At 43.9% G+C, this 18,952-nt stretch overlaps 1 protein-coding gene across 1 annotated transcript in view; it reads right to left on the bottom strand.

The window, feature by feature from the left end:
• PEPD (peptidase D) overlaps window positions 1-18,952 on the bottom strand; it is a 152,782-nt gene that overhangs the window by 76,606 nt on the left and 57,224 nt on the right. Inside the window, exons 8-9 of the mRNA XM_063312857.1 lie at window positions 13,216-13,291; window positions 11,676-11,722 (exon numbers count right to left, since the gene is read on the bottom strand). Of these exons, the coding sequence (XP_063168927.1) occupies window positions 11,676-11,722; window positions 13,216-13,291 (123 nt within the window). The remainder of the gene's footprint in view (window positions 1-11,675; window positions 11,723-13,215; window positions 13,292-18,952) is intronic.

Genomic DNA, 18,952 nt, shown 5'->3' with positions numbered 1-18,952 from the left:
GGGGGTGGAACTCTTGAAGTGATTTTGAGGGAAAAAAACCTGGAACTTAGGGTTGTAGCATAATCAAGGTTTGCTCTAGTTCACAACGCTGAGGGGGGAAGAATAAACAAAACACACCTTATTTCAGGAGCTTGGAACAGATGTTCCCATAAGCTAGAGGGAAGTTTTACTATTCAGAATACATCATAATAAATAGAGCGAAAATAAATGGCTTTTTAATTTAACCATTTTTTAATAAGACAGGTTAATTTTCATTTTTCTCATGTTTCATTAGGAGACACCAAAGGGGAGAGTTTTGCCCTTAAGAAATAATTAATTACGAGAAATTTCATTAGTTATGCTTATTAGTACATGCAGAATTTTAAACTCATAATGCACACATACATTTAAACTACGTTATCAACCAAGGCAGTGCAATCACACAGCTAGGCAAAGTTCTTCAAGCTAAATTATACAAACTTAAACCAAGCTCTCCTCTAGACATTTTTCACAAGCTGTCCATGCAAATCCTATTTAAATCAGCAGCGAATGGCTCAGGAAAATGGTTCAAGAACTGCATGCACTTCTCCCTTCCACTCCTAACTGAATGTTTCATCTTTTGCCTTCCTTTGTTACAGAATTCAAGAGACAGTATGATGGAGATGCTAGACCAGAAGTAAGGGAAACCTTGGCTTGGGGGCAGAGGGGTGAAATCTGCAAGATGGAGCACTTGGCGTGACAACTGAATCCCTGACTCTTGGGTTGGGGCTTCAATCATAGCACCATGCCCACCATCTTGCAGACTTTGATACTCACACACTCACACACACATTCTCACCTTGTGTGTAGAGGAGTATGGGCATGGCTTGAAGAAAGTATGTAGCAGCTGTTACAGAAACGTCAGCTTAGCCCAGAAAAACAGGAAGGGGTGAGGAAGAAACTCAAGACTGCCCCACCGTGACCCTCTTTGGTCTAAGAGGGAGGGATGGTGAAATGCTGTCAGGCCTTCAAGATTCTGCTATTATAGCCTAGATCAGCGGTTCTTAAAGTGTGGTCTGGGGACCCCTGGGGGCCCCTGAGATCTGTTCAGGGGGTCCACAAAGTCAAATATTTTTAAATTTCTCAGTTTTAATTTCTAAGTATTGATAGCTATAAGCCACATAAACCAAAGTTCTTTGGGGTCCTCAATCATTTTTAAGAATGTAAAGGGGTCCCAAGGCCAAAATGTTTGAGAACCACTGGCCTAGGTTAACAGAGTTCTAGTATTTCTGGTGGTGTGTCAGTTTCCTGATTTGGCCAACCTTGAAGGGCTGATCCTCTAAGTGCCTTATCTTTACTAACGGACAGTGATGTACTTCTGTTCAGCCTCCGACAGCACACCATTTAATGAGGAACAAACCCAAGCCCACCCAAGAAAGGGGAAAGGAGCCCAACCTTCTGGTCCAACCCTCTTTGATGATGCAGTTATGTCCCTGCCATGTCCCCGTGGGTCTTGGAGGCAAAATAAAGCAGCTGGAATGTTTTGGCCCTCAAGTATAGAAAACTGTCCACTCCAGGGTTAGTGTGGATCACCAAGTCCACACTTGTGGTCAGCTATGAAGCTCTGCTGAAGAAGCTTCTTCCAGTCACTAAATCCATTTTTATGGGGAAAAGATATTAATTTCTTTCCTCCATGTCACCATCTCAGGATGGCCCTATTTTTGGATCCTATAGGCAAAATGTAACCTGAATGACTTCTACAGCACAAAACTAGTCCTGCTTCCCAGTCAACCCGATTATGGAATGGAAATCATGGTTAAGGGTCATCCTGACTTACTGTTTCTGGAGTGCATTGCTATCACTTTGTTCCCATGCCACCCAAACTGAGAATCCTGGCTTGTTGCACTCTTTTAAAAGCCACAAATATAAACCATGTCGGGGCCCAGTTGAAACACTCTGGCTAGCTTAGCTTCCTGCGAACAGAAGCAAATGGGTTTTCTTACAGTAACAACTCAGGTACTGTAGCCCACTCACTAAGTTGTTGCAAGGATAATATCTGTGGGGTGGGGGAACCATGTGTCTCATCTTGAGCTCCTTGAAAAAAAGCCAGATGTCATCTGCATAACAATTCAATAATAATATTAATAAAATTATTATTAATAATAATAATAGCAGCAATGACTGAGAAATAATTAAGTTGATTAATAAAGTGTGTCAGTAGGAGTTCCTAAGTTTTTCATTGCTAGCTGGGTCCCCTGCAGTTTCCCTCCCCTTCCTAAATCTTATAGTTCCTCCTAATAAAATTGCCAGTGGCTTTTAAAGTGGGGACAGTAAGAGGAAATATTTCAAAGGAACACTTTGAGAAGATTCCAAACATTCAAAGTTTAGCTGCTCTAACAGTGGAACAAAAATGATTCCCACCTGCCTACTACTTGGCTCAGAAGAGTCAAGTGTGTTGTATTTACACCGAGGGCCACGCAAACCGACGCCTCCTTCCGTTTCAGGTCTGAAGACTTATTTAAACTCAGATCAGGTGAATTATTAAAAACTGTACTTTCTTTTGTTTGCTCTGAACAAAAAACATTCAGTTTCACTGGGTCAATTTTTTCTCATTCCACACCTCCTAAACCCTCAAGCTGTCAAGCATGCGTGTGCGCGTGTGTGAATAAGTAAAATGTATTATTGGCAAAAAGAAGGAATATTTGTCACTCATCGGTTATTCAGTCACCCTCACATGTATGTTCAGGCCATACTGTGCAATTAATTTGTTTCCCTACAGAATGGTTTGCCGTGGCTGCACTTAACTTCCCAAGCTAGACCGAAGCCTGGAGATTTGCAAGTGTTTTCTAATCCAAGCATGAAACAGGTCTGATCTACTTAGAACTACTTTCAAGACCAGTAAGTTCTGCCATCCAGCTGCGCTCAGCCAGTTTTTCTCATTTTAGAGGAGGAATGAGTGGGAGACTAAACTTATAGGCATAAGGAAACCAAATGGTCCTTCAGTGGAACATTTGATGGGAGAATGTTTGTTCAAATGTAGAGGCCACTGCTTAATTGATGGAGAGCAGGTATCCTTCCAGCCTCGAATATTCATTTTTTTGCTACTGTCAGTGGAAATTTTCTTTGCCTGCCTGTTCACTTTCACATTGCCACAAGCCATCGAGCATTACAAGACGGAGTGATTCTACTTTCATCGCAAACGTCACTTCTCTTAACAAGACAACTGGTCAGGGCCTAGCCAAAACAAGAGTGCAATACCAGTTGCACTCACGCGAACCTAAGTTTTTCAGAAGCATAAGCAAAGTTTTTGAGGACAGCGAATCTGAAGAGGCTACCTCTTTCTCTACCTGTGACCCCCCACAAGAATCTCTTACAAACTTAAGACAGTTCACTGGTTACCCTGGAGGGTAGGGGAAGGTGCTGAAGGAATGAAGGAATGAAGCACAGTTGTCATGAGTAAGGATGGCGAGCAGGGGGCTCCCATCCAGACTGTCAAGCACATGCGTAGCACTGAGGAATTGGGCAGCCATTCAAAGAGGCACAGATCGGGACCGGCTTAACCTTTTGGGGTTTATATGTCTGGGTTTTTCCCACGCTTCTTCAGTTTGTTAGGATTCCTGTTATGTACAAGCAATAAAACATTAGAGACCAGTTCCTTGTCTCAGCGTGGTTCCTGGCTGTTAGGACATCAGTTCACGGCTGGTACCCTTCATCTACACCCTCTGCAAAATAGCTCAGGGGCAAGCCATCTGCATATTAGGATGGTTAAGCGCACACAGTGGGTGCGTTCACAAAATGGCTCCCCCGGATCACAAGTCACCCACGTACCAGAAGGCAAAGACTTCAGGATGTTTTCTACCATCTCAATAGGACCTTGGTTGGAACCAACTTAGTATGATGGCAAAGCAAATACTGGTGCTTTGCAAAAAACCAATTTCCCATGCAATTATTTAAATTAAAGAATCATCAAGAACACATGGGACAAGGGAGGGAAGGAGCATTCTGGCACCTGGAGCAGCACACTGCCAACCTGTGGCCACCAACAATTTTCAGCTATAGCTCACCTGGTAAAGAGCAGCTCAGGGTACCTGACACAACTTGAATTGATGAGTCTGCACGGTTCTAATGCCCCCACCCTACAGCAAGAAGCAGGGGAGAGCCAGCCAGCCACGGTTCCTTGTACTTCTTCCCAAGATAGATTTTAGCATAAGGTTCCTACACCTCGCAGTTTGGTGATAAGGGGCAAAACTAATAATCTATTCTGAAGCTGTCAACTTTTTTTGCCCACAAGCTTCAACTCTGCAGCATTCTGAAAACTGAAGTCCACACGGCTTAAAGTTGCTGAGGCTGAGAAACACTGATACAGATCACGCGCACACCACCTGCTTGGGGTTTGCCAATGAATGGGCAGAACATATTTTTCCAACAATGATTTTTTTCCCCATAATGCATGAACTGAGAGTTCCTCCAGGGCAGGGGTCAGCAGCCTTCTTCCACATAGGGGGTGGAAGCCGTGCTGCCACCATTTCCTCCTCCTCCTCCACCTCACTCTCACCAGTGTGGGGCAGGGACGTGTTGCTATGCTTGCATTGAGGCGGCTGGTGAACCCGTCGCCAAAAAGGCCGCCCAAGGAAGCAACGGACGGTCGCCCTCTCCCCCTCTCTCATGGGCCAGGTGGGTATTCTTTCTTTTTGGGACCGTGGGCCAAATGATTCCAGATGTTGGGCTAGATGTGGCCCATGGGCAATAGGTTGCTGACCTAGAGAATCCTCAAAGGGGATCCTCAGAGACTGGTTACAAAAGCATGCACGCCCCTCTCATTACAGGAACAGGACGCTTTCAGGATCTGCTGCTGCCTTTACACATTTTCAAGAGGAAGCCGCTTTTTACTGTTTGGGCCTGGCATTTTATTTTGGGTTGGTTTGTCCTCTACAGGAGAGCTCGTAATTTGCTCAAGAGAGGCAGAGATACTTTTAAAAGGCAACGACTAGGTTCTCAGCTGAAAGTCAGAGAGGCCTATACAGCCGAGAGAGGGCAAGGATGGAAACACTTGGCAAACCGTTTTCATCCAGAACTAACTTCAACTCCCAGAATTCCCCAGCCAGCACCGGGAGCTGAAGTCCACCTAACTTAAGGCTGCCATGGTTGAGAAACACTGCCCTGAACTATGATACCAAAAATTCTATTGATATAACAGAGTTAAAATCCTCACACAAGCAACGCAGCAGTTGGAGCCAAAGTGCTTCATTTAATCAGCCAGAGGTCTGTGATGAGACTCCTGCCCTTCCCCGCTGAGAGCAAACTCCTCCTATAATCTCAATCTGATCCACATCTTGTGCAAACCGGGTCCCCAAAGACCCACTTTCCGCAAAGGAGATGGATGCAGTTGCTTCCCAGTCTGGCTTCTGGGGGTGTCCTCTGCCCACCAAGCCCACCTTTTGCATTTCCAGGAAGGGGGCACATTTTCCAACCAAGTCCTGGCTGCATTCTCCCCCCGCCACCCCCATCCTCATTTTCCGAGGAGGCCTTCCAGGTCCAGAGGTGGCATTTGTCACAACGATTATGCTGGAGGAGGCCGGTTTCCCATTTCATTATCATCTAATTAAAACAACCTTTAAAGCCGAGCAGGCAAGCCTGGTGTGCTGCAGGGGCGATCTCCGCACCTGCTGGCACAGTTTCGCCCGCCCTGACTCCGAGCTGCAGGATGTTTGAAAACAGCCACGTGACTCTTCAGCACACTGCATGGTTTGCAAACTTTCTAGCTCTCTGCTAACTCAGGCAGGCTTGACAAAACATGTCAGCATCCTCAAGTAAACCCCACAAAGGTTCTTCATCTGCGGCCATCTAAATGTTGGATGGGGATCAGAAGACCTGAGTTCAAATCCTCCCTCTGCCACGCATCTCACTGGGTGGCCACAGCGGCTCTTAGCCTGACTCGCCACACAGAGGTGTTGGGACAATAGAGGGAGGCTAACCACACGTGCCCCCTTTTGCCCTGGAATCTGAAAAGAGGGGCACTGGGGGAACACGAAGAAGGCACTCAGCTTGAGGCCAGCAACGTTTTCTATCTTGCATTACCCCGAAAGGGGGATGGGAGTCCTTGCCCCTGGAAGATAGGAAAGAAGCCAGGTTAGGTAATACTGCACTGAGTTGGGGGCTACAAAGATTTCAGCGTTGCATTTCCGAAGGGGTGGTTTGCCATTGCCTTCCCCAGCCGTCACCTTCCCCAGCAAGCCGGGTGCTCCTTTCACCGACCTCGGAAGGACGGAAGGCTGAGTCGGCCTGGGCCGGCTGCCTGAGAATGCAGCTTCCGCTGGGATCAAACTCAGGTCGTGGGGACAGTTTCGGCTGCAATACTGCCGCCTGCCACTCTGTGCCACACGAGGCTGATCTTAATCTTAATACACCCAAAATCCTCCAAGTAGACATTTCCATACCTTATTAATCTTAATCCAAATCACTAAAGATAAATGAAATCAACCAAACCTTAAAAACAATCCAGATAAATATTCTTCAACCCTCATCCCACTTCAAAATAAACCAGAGCATTTACATATCCCTACAATGCGCACAGAGCTTTTTTCTAAAAAAGGTCAAACAGCCTAACTGCCCCCCCCCTCAAAAACTTCAACTTCTCTTCAGGAAACCTCCCATATATTAAAAAAGCCGGCTGGGTGCCCTTGGGCCAGCCCCTCTCTCTCAGCCCAACCCACCTCACAGGGTTGCTGTTGTGGAGAAAATAGGAGGAGGAAGGAGTATTAGGTATGTTTGCCGCCTTGAGTTATTTATAAAAATAATAAAGGTGGGATAAAAATTAAATAAATAAATAATAGCCCCTTCTTTTTCATAGCATTCCACCAGAAAATCAATTTCACTTGTGGTTTGCAACTCGCTCTCTCCTTTCAATTTCTCCAACTTGACTATCCAATCTCCATCCAGCATTTCAACCGAAGTCCCAATCTCACTCTTAGAAGAGACATTTCTGTCACGGTTAAATTCCTCTGTTTCGTCCACAACATCCCCAACCAGATGACACATTTTAGACCTCATATTTTCCACAATGTCCTGAATACCTTGCATAAAAACTTGGTAGAAGTCAGAAAGAATCTGTTTAAAATCTTGGTGGAAGCCAGAGAAAGTCTGTTTAAAATCCTCCATGTCTCAAGCAGTAGATTATGGCGCCCCCTAGGAGCTTAACCAGCGAAAGTCAAAGATATAAAGGATTCCGGAATGTGTTTACACAAGTGAAAGTGAGATATGCAGACAGTCCCCCAGGGAAAGTAGAAGCAGAAAACTGAAAGTTCAAAACAGCCAATTCAATGTGTAAGAAAATACTAATATCTTCAACTTTAGTACAAAAATATTAACAGGGAGACAATTATTTACTCTCAATCCTCCTTAATATTTGGAGTGAAAACAAGGTCCAAAACTTAAAAAGATTTTTTTTAAAAAAAAGTAATCCCCAAAATAACAATAAGTACCAAGACAGCCAGCTTCTCCTTGCTGCAGAAAGCCTCTCTTAGGGTACACATACTTAAAAGAAATATAACTTGGGTGATTTAGAAATGGGGTGGCCAGTCTTAATGTCCCTTTAAGGCTACAGTGCGGCTTGGAAAAGTAGACATCCCAGCCTCCCAGCTCTTACTAATCGAACGTGAATGCTGTTTGCGATCTTCTGGCTGCAAGCAGCTGTCCCGAGGACAGCAAACCTTTCCCTAACACCAAGTTAAAAAACCATAATAAAAAACCAAACAAGTAACACCCAGTTCAGCTTTCTGACATCCCCCCATTCTATTGATTTGGTATTATTTATGGCGACTTAACGGTGCAAGGTATTGTCAGCTTTTTCCCAATTGAGTTTTCAGAGTCTATAATAGAAAGAGCAATCATCTTAAAAGGGTCTTTGTGGATTTAGCTATGCCACAGCATCACAAATAGTTATGGTAAATTCCATAGGCTTGGTTTGGAATCATCCAGATGGCAGTCACTTACAAAAGGAAACAAAACAAAGGAAGAGAAATGAAGCAGACTTTCTCCTAAGCCACTCTGAAGGGCTTAGCAAATGCCTGCCAACATTTGCCAGTGAGCTCTCTCCCATCCTTCCCATTCTTTAATTTGTGCAGGCTTACCCCACAGGCAAGAGTGAGCCATTACAGTTTACGAGAAATCCAGGAAACTTCAAATAAGTAATTTTATTGAAGAAAGGAGGAAGCCATAATAAAAGTTTTTCAGCTATGAGTCAAACTCAGGCCCTATGTACAGAAAGACTGTTCAAACTTGGTGATCTGGGGCAGGAAAGAAAATGAAACACCAACTATTTGGCCCCCTCTTTTGAGAGGGCTGGTCTTACTCCATCTGTCCCTCATCTTCATAATGGTCAGATTTATTCTTACCTTGCTTTTCACCAACACTAAAAGGCATTCAAGGGCCCCCAACATTAAAAAAGTTTATTTGGGGGACAAAAGCTTATACGAGGGCCAAAGTATTCAAGATTCCTGCTCCTACCTGAGAACTTGCAGGTTGCCTGTTCTCAAAAGGAAGCACAACCATAGTCATATTGGTTGTCAGCTTGAGAATATTTTTATTAGGACCAATGAAAGTGGCACAGAACTCATCAGAAAAGAGGACATAAGTAGTGGGAATGGGGGAGAAGCAAGCAAATTCCCCAAATCTGATTTTTCAACTGAATTTGGGAACAAAATGCATTCATCAGCAGTAACCTGTCAAAAGGATTGCTCCATGAAAATACAAAGATGTGAGACAAGCATATTCAACCAATCTACTCTGGCTGATTATTAGAACCCAATGATCCTGCTTTGCAAACACCCCTGCTCCAAGGCAGGCGGTTCACAGCTAGCTGCACCCCCTGTTCTCACCAAAAGTGACCCAGCTGCACAGACCCAGGGATGGCCAAGAGCTCTTAGAGGGTGAGGAGGCTAACACAGAGCCAGTTTGGTATAGCGGTTAACGCACCAGGCTAGAAACTGGGAGACCGTGAGTTCTAGTCCCGCCTGAGGAACAGGTCACAGAGCCATCTGGGTGACTGTGGGCCAGTCCCTCTCTCAGCCTTAGGAAGGAGGCAAGGGCAAACCACTTCCAAGAAAAAAAATATTGCCAAGCAAACTGCAGAGGCCAGTCCACACAGTTGCCAGGAATCAACACGGAGTCAAAGGTGCATGCACACTCACACTCAGGCTAACACAAGAGGAGGCTGTCCCTCAGGTACCTTGGCCCTAAGGTAAAAAGGTCCCTTTGACTTATTCCTCACAGGACTGGTGCTTCTGTCAGCCCCACCATTTCTGCTGCTGCATTCAGGCCAACTGTAGCTTCCAGGGACTTCAAAGAACTGCCCGTTGCAACAGTCCAAAGAGATGTAATGTCATGCATAGGTCACTTAGTCAGGACAGTCATAAAGTGCCCTTGATCAAGTGCAAACTTTTTTACATCACATACCAAGTTCATCTAGGAAACAGAAAATGGGATGCTCTGGTGTTTCTCCACCTCAAATGCTAGAGCCAAACCTAATAAAAGCAAAACTTTTGATTTTCCCAAACCAGAAACCCTTCTCAACCACTATGTGAAAGTCTCTGTTGAAGGTGGACCACAAGAGAGTGGAAGGGGCAGGTGGGGGACGCCGCACAGAGACCGCAGGGCTCTCTGTGGATCTGGGGCTGGACTCTGCTCCTGGCTTTCACATCCTGCAGGAAAGCTTTTTCTTTCCATGCCAGCTCCAACAGAGATTGGTAGCTCAACGTTCAAGGCATCTAAGTTGCCCGCACAATCTTCTCAGACAGAAAAAGCTCAAAGCCAAAGAGATTACCTCAAAACCAGCAGGGAGTAAAATGGAAGAATCCATTTATTTTTATTTTTATTTATTTTATTAAATTTATAAGGCTGCCAAGCTCTGTATCAACTCTGGGCGATGTACAGTAAAATCAATCCTAAAATACAATTAAAAACTCAGACGTCAGGAAGAAGAAACCCAATTCAAAAGCAATCAGACACCCAGGACCCACCTCTCACTCTACCCCAAGGCCTGGGGAAGGGCCAGGTTTTCAGGGCTCTTTTAAATACGGCCAGGGAGGGGGCCACCTGTGTCTCGTGGGGGGAGGGCTTCCAGAGGGCAGGTACTGCGACAGAGAAGGCACACTTCTTACAGCCTTCGAGGAAAGAGCTAAAGGTGCAGCTTTGCAGTGTGGCTCCTTCACAAGAAACACATCAAGCAGGAATATCATGTCCTCCAAAACTGAAAAGTCTGGGATGCGTGGGTTTGTGTGCATCAATTCTCTTGTGTAATATCCTTCCAATGGAGATGCTCCTGGCAAGAAGATGCACCTGTCAGGCATTTCATCACCTGAGCAATCACACTCATGTCTGAGATACCAATGTACGTTTTCCTTTGTTGGCTCAAGCTGGGAAGAACCCGTTCTAGAAGATGCAGCACTTTTGTCTCTTAAGAGTTACCACAATGACTCCCACAACCAGATCCTTTTTTCCCCAGCTGCTTTGATTTTTGCTTCTCTCAGTTTCAGAAGTATTGTTTTCTAGTAGTTTCGTAACTTTTAGTCCATTAAATTGCAAAATTCAGTAGATCAAAAACATTTTGCTGGAATAAAAAGATGGGTCTGATTTGGGGACATCCTTTTAAGTCTTTTTTTTTTACATGAAAGATCTACCAAAACTGAGGATGGGTTATGCCTTTTTCCACATCTCTTCCTCTCTCTCCCCCATACACACACACACACACACATTTTTCCCCACTTCCTAACACAAGTGCTTTATTCATATACAAATATATACAGATGTTGTGGACAAATTAATGGATGGGTTAACATCTTACGCTAAGGCAGGAACATGGTCTGCTTATGGTTTAAAGTGTTGGCTATGCAAGCTCAGAGACTGTGTATATTTCATCTGCAGTACGTGAACAGTGTGTTCTGTGAACTCTACCACTATTAGTAAACTCTGTCCATAATGTCAATAAAGTCAGTTAAACATGATTAATGAATCTTTGAATTAGCACAGTGAATGAAAGAGGCCAATAAAAACACATTGTGTCAATAACCTAAGTTGCCTTTAACTGCATAAAACGTTCTACTCCTTTTTCATCCATTGCCATATGGCAGAGGGAAGAACGCAACAACGCTTTGGGTATCAAGGCTGCATCAGTGAGGCTGCACACGCTCCTGTCCTCTTAAGCAAAGCGAAGTGGTCCAAGGCAAGATAAGCTACCTTCAATTTCACTGGGAAAACTAACCCAGCAGATGGGAATAGAAATACATCAGCAGAACCAGCCACATTCGCTCCAGGTTTAAAAGAGACTGAAGCAGCAAGCTCCAGACCATTTTATGGTTCCCATAAATACCTGTGTAATGTACAGGCATAACCATGATATTCTCACCCATAAAAGATGGTTTATTGGACACCCTCAAACACTAATAACGGCTATTAGGGATTGTTTCTGTAAATTATCTAAAACTCTGCAAAGAGAATTATATAGCTTTTAAGACATACCTAAAAGCAATTGTCATCTAATAAAATGAAGGAAATTGATGGAATGCCTTTTCTGTATAACAAAGTAATACACCAAGCACAACCTTGAAATAGCTCCTATAATTGCCATTAAATCAATGTCGCTTGCCCTTATCTGCGGCAATTCCTGTTAACCTAGAAATGCTTTTCCATAGTTTTGCCATAAATGTCAAGAATGCACTTACCTCTCCAACTCATATTCTTTCATGCCAGGTTTTACGGCCTTCATTACCTGTAGTCACAAACATGAGATATACTGTAAGAAATTCAGCTATTCTTTAGAAGTAGGACAGCTCTGCAGTAGTGCCTCCGCCCTGGAATAATATTTGCTATAAAGCCTGGAGTAAACAGGACTATATGGTGAGCACCGCTGAAGATATTTATCAGCTGTAAAAGCAAACAAAGCCATATCCTCAGCAGGAAAAGAGCAGGAATATTGGTTTGCATCTCAAGAGCTGAGTGATTAAGTTCCAGAGATCCCAAAGCAGACCTGAACCAGAACGCGTTTTCAAGACAGTTCATTTTTTGTGTGTGCTTCTTGACATCCTGAATCAACGGTTTGTGCATCTTCAATGCCTAATTCAAGAACCGGACCAAAGTTGCTCTTATGGGTCAAACAAAGACTTCATATAGAGCTACATCTACCAGAGGCCATTCTGCATGGACAGTGTGTGAAAGAAGCTATTGCAAGAAGAGGCAAACTTGGAAAGCCCTTATGGGCCAATTGCAGGCAATGCTAGTGATGTTACTGCTTCCTCCATTGCACGAAGAGGACATATGCTGGCCCAGGAGATGAGGAGACAAGAGGGACCTGCACCGCATGGCATCATGCTAACCATGTGCCAGCCCCACCCCACAACATCTGCAATCTTCTAACTTGCAAATTGCGTTCACTTTGTGTTTCCCCGCTGAAATGAGCACAATTTCCAAAGTGATGGGAAGATGACCAGAATTGGGAGCAGAACTGGGGACAAAGAATTAAAATTCCCCAACTATCTATCCACATACTGGTGCTGGTCTCTGTCAAGTCCCCTGCAGTTAATTTGGAATAAGAAAAAACTGCAGACATCAGTGTGATCCTTAGAAAACCTTAAAAGCAGAATTTACCCTTCCGCAGCTGACTAGAGTTATAGATAGCGAACATGATTCAACCGACTGTAGAGAAAGTAGCTGCATCCAAGAAAATCTAGGAGTTAAAACCAAGAGATTCCTTCTGGCTTCTCTCCATTATATTAACAATGTAAGTGCAATTCTCCTTCCATCACTCTGCCTTGCAACATCAAGATAACTGCATGTCTGAATGTCTATGTATCATCTAGTTGACTCAGGAAAGCTCTATAGGTGATAAATGCACCCACTTAAAAATGGATCTGAGAGAACTGCAGCAGAAGAAACTGGGACAGCGGCGGTGGGGGAGATACGTTGGCATACCAGAGCAGCTTTTTGTGGTGTTGAATAAAGTAAACAAGGTCTCTCTCTCTTTCTCAAAATGGTCTGATCTCATAATTGTAGCCATTTTGTTCTCCACACATCAACAATGCAGGATGTATTACGTGGCAATGCAGGATGTATTACGTGGTTCTATTAGGACGAACATTATCTCCCTAGTTCTATCCTAGCTCTTCATTACTCTATTACTAAGCAATTCAAATAGCTGAGAACATTTTCTGAAAAAACTGCTGTTACACAAAGAGCAAAAAATTATTACTGTAAGAGATCCATTACCTCTTTATGAGCTTCACTGGAAATTTTATTGGTGTAGCGGAGGACTTCCAACTCCATGTCCGTCTTAATCACGCGGCTTCAAAAAGAAAGGGGAAGAGGAAAATCAGGTTAGTAATTTCCCCTACAGCTCACAAGTGATTAACTTGAAAGTACAAAGAACAGCCAGGTAACTGAACTTGCAAACGAACAAAACTATTATGAGATTTCAGCAAATAAAGGACATTAGGAAGCAGAACGTTGACCTGGCATTAATTTACCCAGTAAATGCACTGAGAAGTGTTTGCAGGTCTGTTACAATAGAGCGCATTGGGTCATCCTAATTCTAGTGCAGAATTGGATTTTGGTATTTTTTGGAATGGCATTTCTGAGGTTCCGAAGCAAGAACGCTCCCTTGGACTTTCTAGTCTCTTCCAGACACATTGGGTTATGATTCTCACAATTTCACTCTCAGCATGGGAACTGCAGCCCAACACGTCTTGGAAATACCGAGGCACAGACTTGCAAGCTCTGTGCTTAAACCCAGACTAGTGCCTTCACAAGTCCAAATAATTACCTGGGGCACATCTGATTGGACAAATGTGCTGTCACGAATTCTGTGGCTCAACAGCCTTAACATGGTTTTAGAGAAGGGAGGAGAAAAAGTCTTATACACACACAGCCTAAAGACTTCATGCAAGCAAGAGGGAAGGATGCATTTCATAGGCTCTGTACTCATTTATTTCAAGGCTGGGAGAAAAAACATACAGAGCCATGATTATGTTTAATTTCAAGTGCTCTTAAAATACATTCATACAAACGCACAGTGTAATTTCTAAATAGTTTACCAGAGCAGACAAATCCCTCCCTTTTTCTCTTGCATGGACCCCAATTAGAATAAGCAGGGGTTTCTGGCTTCCCTGCTCCCTCATTATGAGACTGATACACAATGCCCAATTACAGTTACAGAAACATCCTGGACGTCTCCTGATTTTCTATAGGAAATAATCACTTCTCTGCCAAGGAAGACTTAAAGACCCTGACTTAAATGATGCAGGAGACATTTACAAAGAAATCGCTCACATTTCCTGCAGAATCAAGGCAGCTAAAAAGAATGTCAGTTTATCACAGTCAAGGAAGGAGCCAACGCTGGGAGGAAGGAAGGCCCTAAAAACTCCTATGCCTTTCAAACCTGGGAGCGTGGAGTTCTCAGATTCAAGAAATCTCTCCCGACGTATTATTCCCAGTCAACCTACTCGATCGGATCGAAAGTACAATTTTTGCAGAAATATCTCTATGTCCTAATTAGACACCCACAATAAAAGACACTATTTTAATTGAAGTGTTCAATTGCAGCAGAGTGTTTTAAAGGTACAGTTCCTTTTTTGCTACTGCAAAAAGCAGGTCTCACTGATGCCAGAAACACCTATCTCTGAGTAAAGGCCCAGAGGAAAGGTTCCATTTAAAAATGTACAGATCTTGGTGATTTCTCATGAACTTTAGCAATCTTATCTACAGTCTTGGCAATAGTAGTGCTGACCTTTCTGGCAGACTTGTTGCAGGGACAGAAAGAGTTAGATAAATGTTTAGTAGCTTTAGCTTAAAAGTTAGTTGATCAATGAACATTCATCTTGCAGATAACCACAAAGGCCAGTGCTACCAAGTGGTTAACCATTAAAACTTTGTACAACAGAGTCCACACTGTTCTATGCAGCAAAGCTATACAATCCTGTGTTGAGATGAACAGAATTTGGCCACTATCCTGAAGATCGTCATGGACAAATCTGCTGAAAGGAACAGGGGTTCTTCTGAATACTCATGGCTAAGGGTGCAATTAAATCCTCGCTCCAGACTGAACAGAAAGAGCCGTGGAAGAAGATGTGGGCAACTGGCTCACCTTCCCCAGCTGGACAGGGACTGAGGGATGCCATTAACTCTCTAAATGATGATGAGAGTGGCTAATGTGAAGGCTCTCCTTTGCACAGGGCAAAGGAGGTTAGTGAAGGAGGAAGCTGCTGAGAAGGGACTTTTGAGTAAGCCTGAGCTATTCAATTCTGCGCTAAAACTTAGATTTTGGGGGGAAGATCTTGGTTTATGACCCACTGCTTCTGTTCTCGTGCAGCTTTCTTAAGGCAATTAAGTCAGATGTTGAGTAAAGTAGCCACAGGATTTTAAGTCTGAATGTATCCCAGTTGCCCATGAAGATATAAATTTATCCCACAGGGGCAAGGAGGCTGAAGGGTTCTTGAAACAGATTAATTTCAGCAGAGCTACATGCAAGCCTTTATTGAAATCAAGCCAGACTCCAGCCTTAATGAAGAGTGGGTTACACGTTGGGCCATTCTGAGTGACTCTGAAGAGGCCACACTGTGGTATTTGCAAACCTGTGCACTCAAGACTTTTGCTTAGGACAGTGTTCTTCAGCCTTGGTAACTTTGAAGATGTGTGGACTTCAACTCCCAGAATCCTGGGAGTTAAAGTCCTCACATCTTAAAGTTGCCAGGGTTGAGAAACACTGGCTTACAAGATCTTACCTGTTGCCAGAACATGCTTATTGCCACTGTGGTTGGCAAAATACAAGACAGCGTTGGTAAAACTCTGGGCCTGCATAGAGATGGTTCATTCATGTTCAGGCATTCATGTTGAGGCATTGAGAGAGAGAATGAGGTATTTGAATTATTCAGTTCAATTGATGCAAAGGCCATTAATTTTCCAGGACTGGTATCTACTCCTATTTTGGTTTTTTCATGCTTGATGGTGAGGTCATTCTCCCTGCAATAAGGAGCAATGCCCTTAGACCTATCTGAGATGTAGACGGCACCCTAAAAGAAGGGAATACTGAACTATCTTGGTACAGTTCCCAAGGAAACCACATGGGCATGAAATCAAGGTCAACCTGGGAGAGTCTTCACTTTCAAAGGAGCTCTGGCTGCTGTACCCAAAGTTTGGTGGGGTATAGCTATGGCCCTGGAGCTTCAAGTTGCCACAGCTGCACTCAATCTGCAAGCAACTTCAAACACCCCTAAAGTTTCAAAGCAACCCTTACTTTACAGTACCGCACTTCACTTCTTCTACGTTTCTCATGTCCCTCCCTGCCGCACTGAACCACCTTTCTTTTAGACAAATGCTGAGACTTCTACAGGCTTGCCATTTATCCTGATGCCATCTCCTTGTCATGGTTATGCTTCTACTGAGACAAAACAATTTCTATCAAAAGAGAGCCGTTACTAGATTCCCTCACAGGTACTCAAGAGTAACCACAATAAAACTAAAGGATAGCTAAGCCCTGCAGAAGCCCAAAACAAGTTAATCAAGCACTTTCTAGCAACTTTCATATTTTCAGAGGCGTAACAGTTGAGCCCTGTGTTGTATTTGGCAGCAGGATTTCCTCTTCACAGCCCAGAACAGCCTGCTTGAATCCCCTCCAGATGTGTGTACCAACTCCCAGCATGGGCTATGCTAACTGGGGAATTCTGAAAACATCTGGACTGTACCAGATTGGGGAAGCCTCAGAGAAGGAGCCACATCATGTAGGCTTCTGAAGGAGTTTAACTTTCTATATCCCACCTGGTTGGCCATGACTATAAAGGGCTGCTAAAGGAAAAGGCTTACTGCAAGATTCAAACAGTGGCAGATGGCACCATTTTAGAGAACAATGATCTTCCCTCTGATTAATCTGGAAATTACCAAAGTTCTACTCTTCTGTAAGTTACTCTGAACCAACCTAAGATCACAGGAGCCATTTCTCCAGGCTTTTAGGAATGTGCCTCTCTTAGCTCCTACTGGTTGGCTAAAGACGGGACAAAGGTAATTTCAGAGGGCAAGGTGGATCAGTTCAGTCTCTCCCAAGGAATATTAGGGAACCGTCCTCCCAATTAATTTTGCACCATCTCTCCCTAACCAAGAGGTGCTCAAGAGAGAATCTGCTTCTTTGCATTAACAAGGTTTTTCTTCTATGCAAGATTCATTCTTCCCCCAACCCCAAAGCAAATCATCTGCTTCATTCATTTGCCCCAAGCATTTTCCACAAGGGAGATCAAGGCAGAAAGATTCAGGCCAGCCTGTTTATGACAGCATGCAAAGGTGGTTCATGGTGGCTGGAAACAACTGTGGAGAGATTAAACCTGTCCCAGTTTAGACAGAGGAACAGGTATTCAGGACCTTATTCCCCACCCCAAATGAAGTTTGACAGAACCAAAGCTTGCACACAGGAGCAGCATTGGGGGAAAGAATTTGAACACAGCCCACCATGTTCACCTGGAGTTAGCTCCCACCATTGCACGTTCCAGCTAAAATCTTGCAGAATGTCCCTCTCCCCACAGGGGAAACTCTGCAGGGACCATTCTGGAAACATTTCTTCGATTTAGATTGAAATCTGAGTCAGAGGACACTTCTGTGGCCTTGGAACGTGCCTTTAGTTTGGAGCAGCAGCTTCGTTCCAAAAACAGCACTAAACTATACTGTGGTTTCCATTAGCAGGAGGCTGGAACCCGACCCAAGGGGTTAAGGAAGAGTACTTTACCCCCAGTCAACAACCATGGCTTGGTTTTGATTCTGTGACCTTAACAATGGTGAAGTAAGTAATCTGAACTAAAAGTCTGCTTGTGATTGAACAACTAGTAGTCTATCCCAGATGCAGTATTATCCTCAAAAAAACTTGACTGCTCTTATTTTGTTTTTGCCCTCATGAGGGTGCAAAGAGTAAATCTGGATGGGATGGGAAAGGGGTAGGAAAGTCTAACTTCTGCCTCCGTGTGCTGTGCCTCAAATCGCTGCATCCCAAATTGTGGTTGCTGTCTAAAGAAACAAAACAAAACAAAACTGGAACCAGGAAAAGGCTGGCAAGCCATACATACCTGGGAGACATAATGCTCATATATAATGCTAAGCTACATTTAATGCGTTGTGCAAACACACTCCATAAACATTATACTGCCTTACTTGGGACGTGGCCATGGGAATCCGTTTGGGCTAAAAAGCACTATTCACAGATAGATTAGGATGAATAATGAAAAACGGATGGCTTTGCCAGGCAGCGAGCATATGGATCTGGTACAGACAGCTGCCAACCAATAGGGATTCTACCATGCTCAGCTCCCAATTACGGCCAGGAGCAAATCACATTTGCCATTTGGGGAGGCGGACAGCCATATGGTCTTCTAGAGTGACAGCCTTTCAGCTATACCAGGCATCAAGGCTGGTAAACATCTGGAGTTTCCTGTTATGTGCAGATGTGAAGATTTCCCACAATCAGTCAGATCTCAATGATTTTCATGGACCAAAAGGAAGCCAATCAGAGCTTGAACTATGCTTCCTAGCACGATGCTACAAAGGCTGCATTTTTCATTGCCATTAAAACCAGAGGTACGATTCATGGCATCGTCTTCAAGCACGAGAAATTTATCTAGCAGTACCTGGAGCTGTCTTACTTGGTATGTATTCAAAGAACGCCCTAAGTCACTCTGCTTAGTTCATGCAAACGTAAACTCTACCGCCTTCCATGACTCACTGTCCACAGCCCAACTACATGCATTGGTGAAACACAAGGCAGAGCCAATTCCAAATTTCAAGACCCAGAATTTGAAATCAAAGCTCACTGTTGGTTTCAAATTCCAGTTCAAGCTAGTGGGGAGTGTCAGGTGCCTCAGGTCTGGATAACAGACTTAGCACCCTAGTTAAAGGATGGGTGGAATTTGGCAGGGCATTTGTTCTTTTATCCTAGCATACAATCAGAAAATGCTTGGGACAAGAATCAAGCATG

The sequence above is a fragment of the Candoia aspera genome, chromosome 11 (genome assembly GCF_035149785.1).
Source record: "Candoia aspera isolate rCanAsp1 chromosome 11, rCanAsp1.hap2, whole genome shotgun sequence".
NCBI classification, from domain to species: domain Eukaryota; kingdom Metazoa; phylum Chordata; class Lepidosauria; order Squamata; family Boidae; genus Candoia; species Candoia aspera.
Note: the sequence above shows the minus strand (reverse complement) of the source record. Positions and strands in the feature narration are given on the sequence as shown.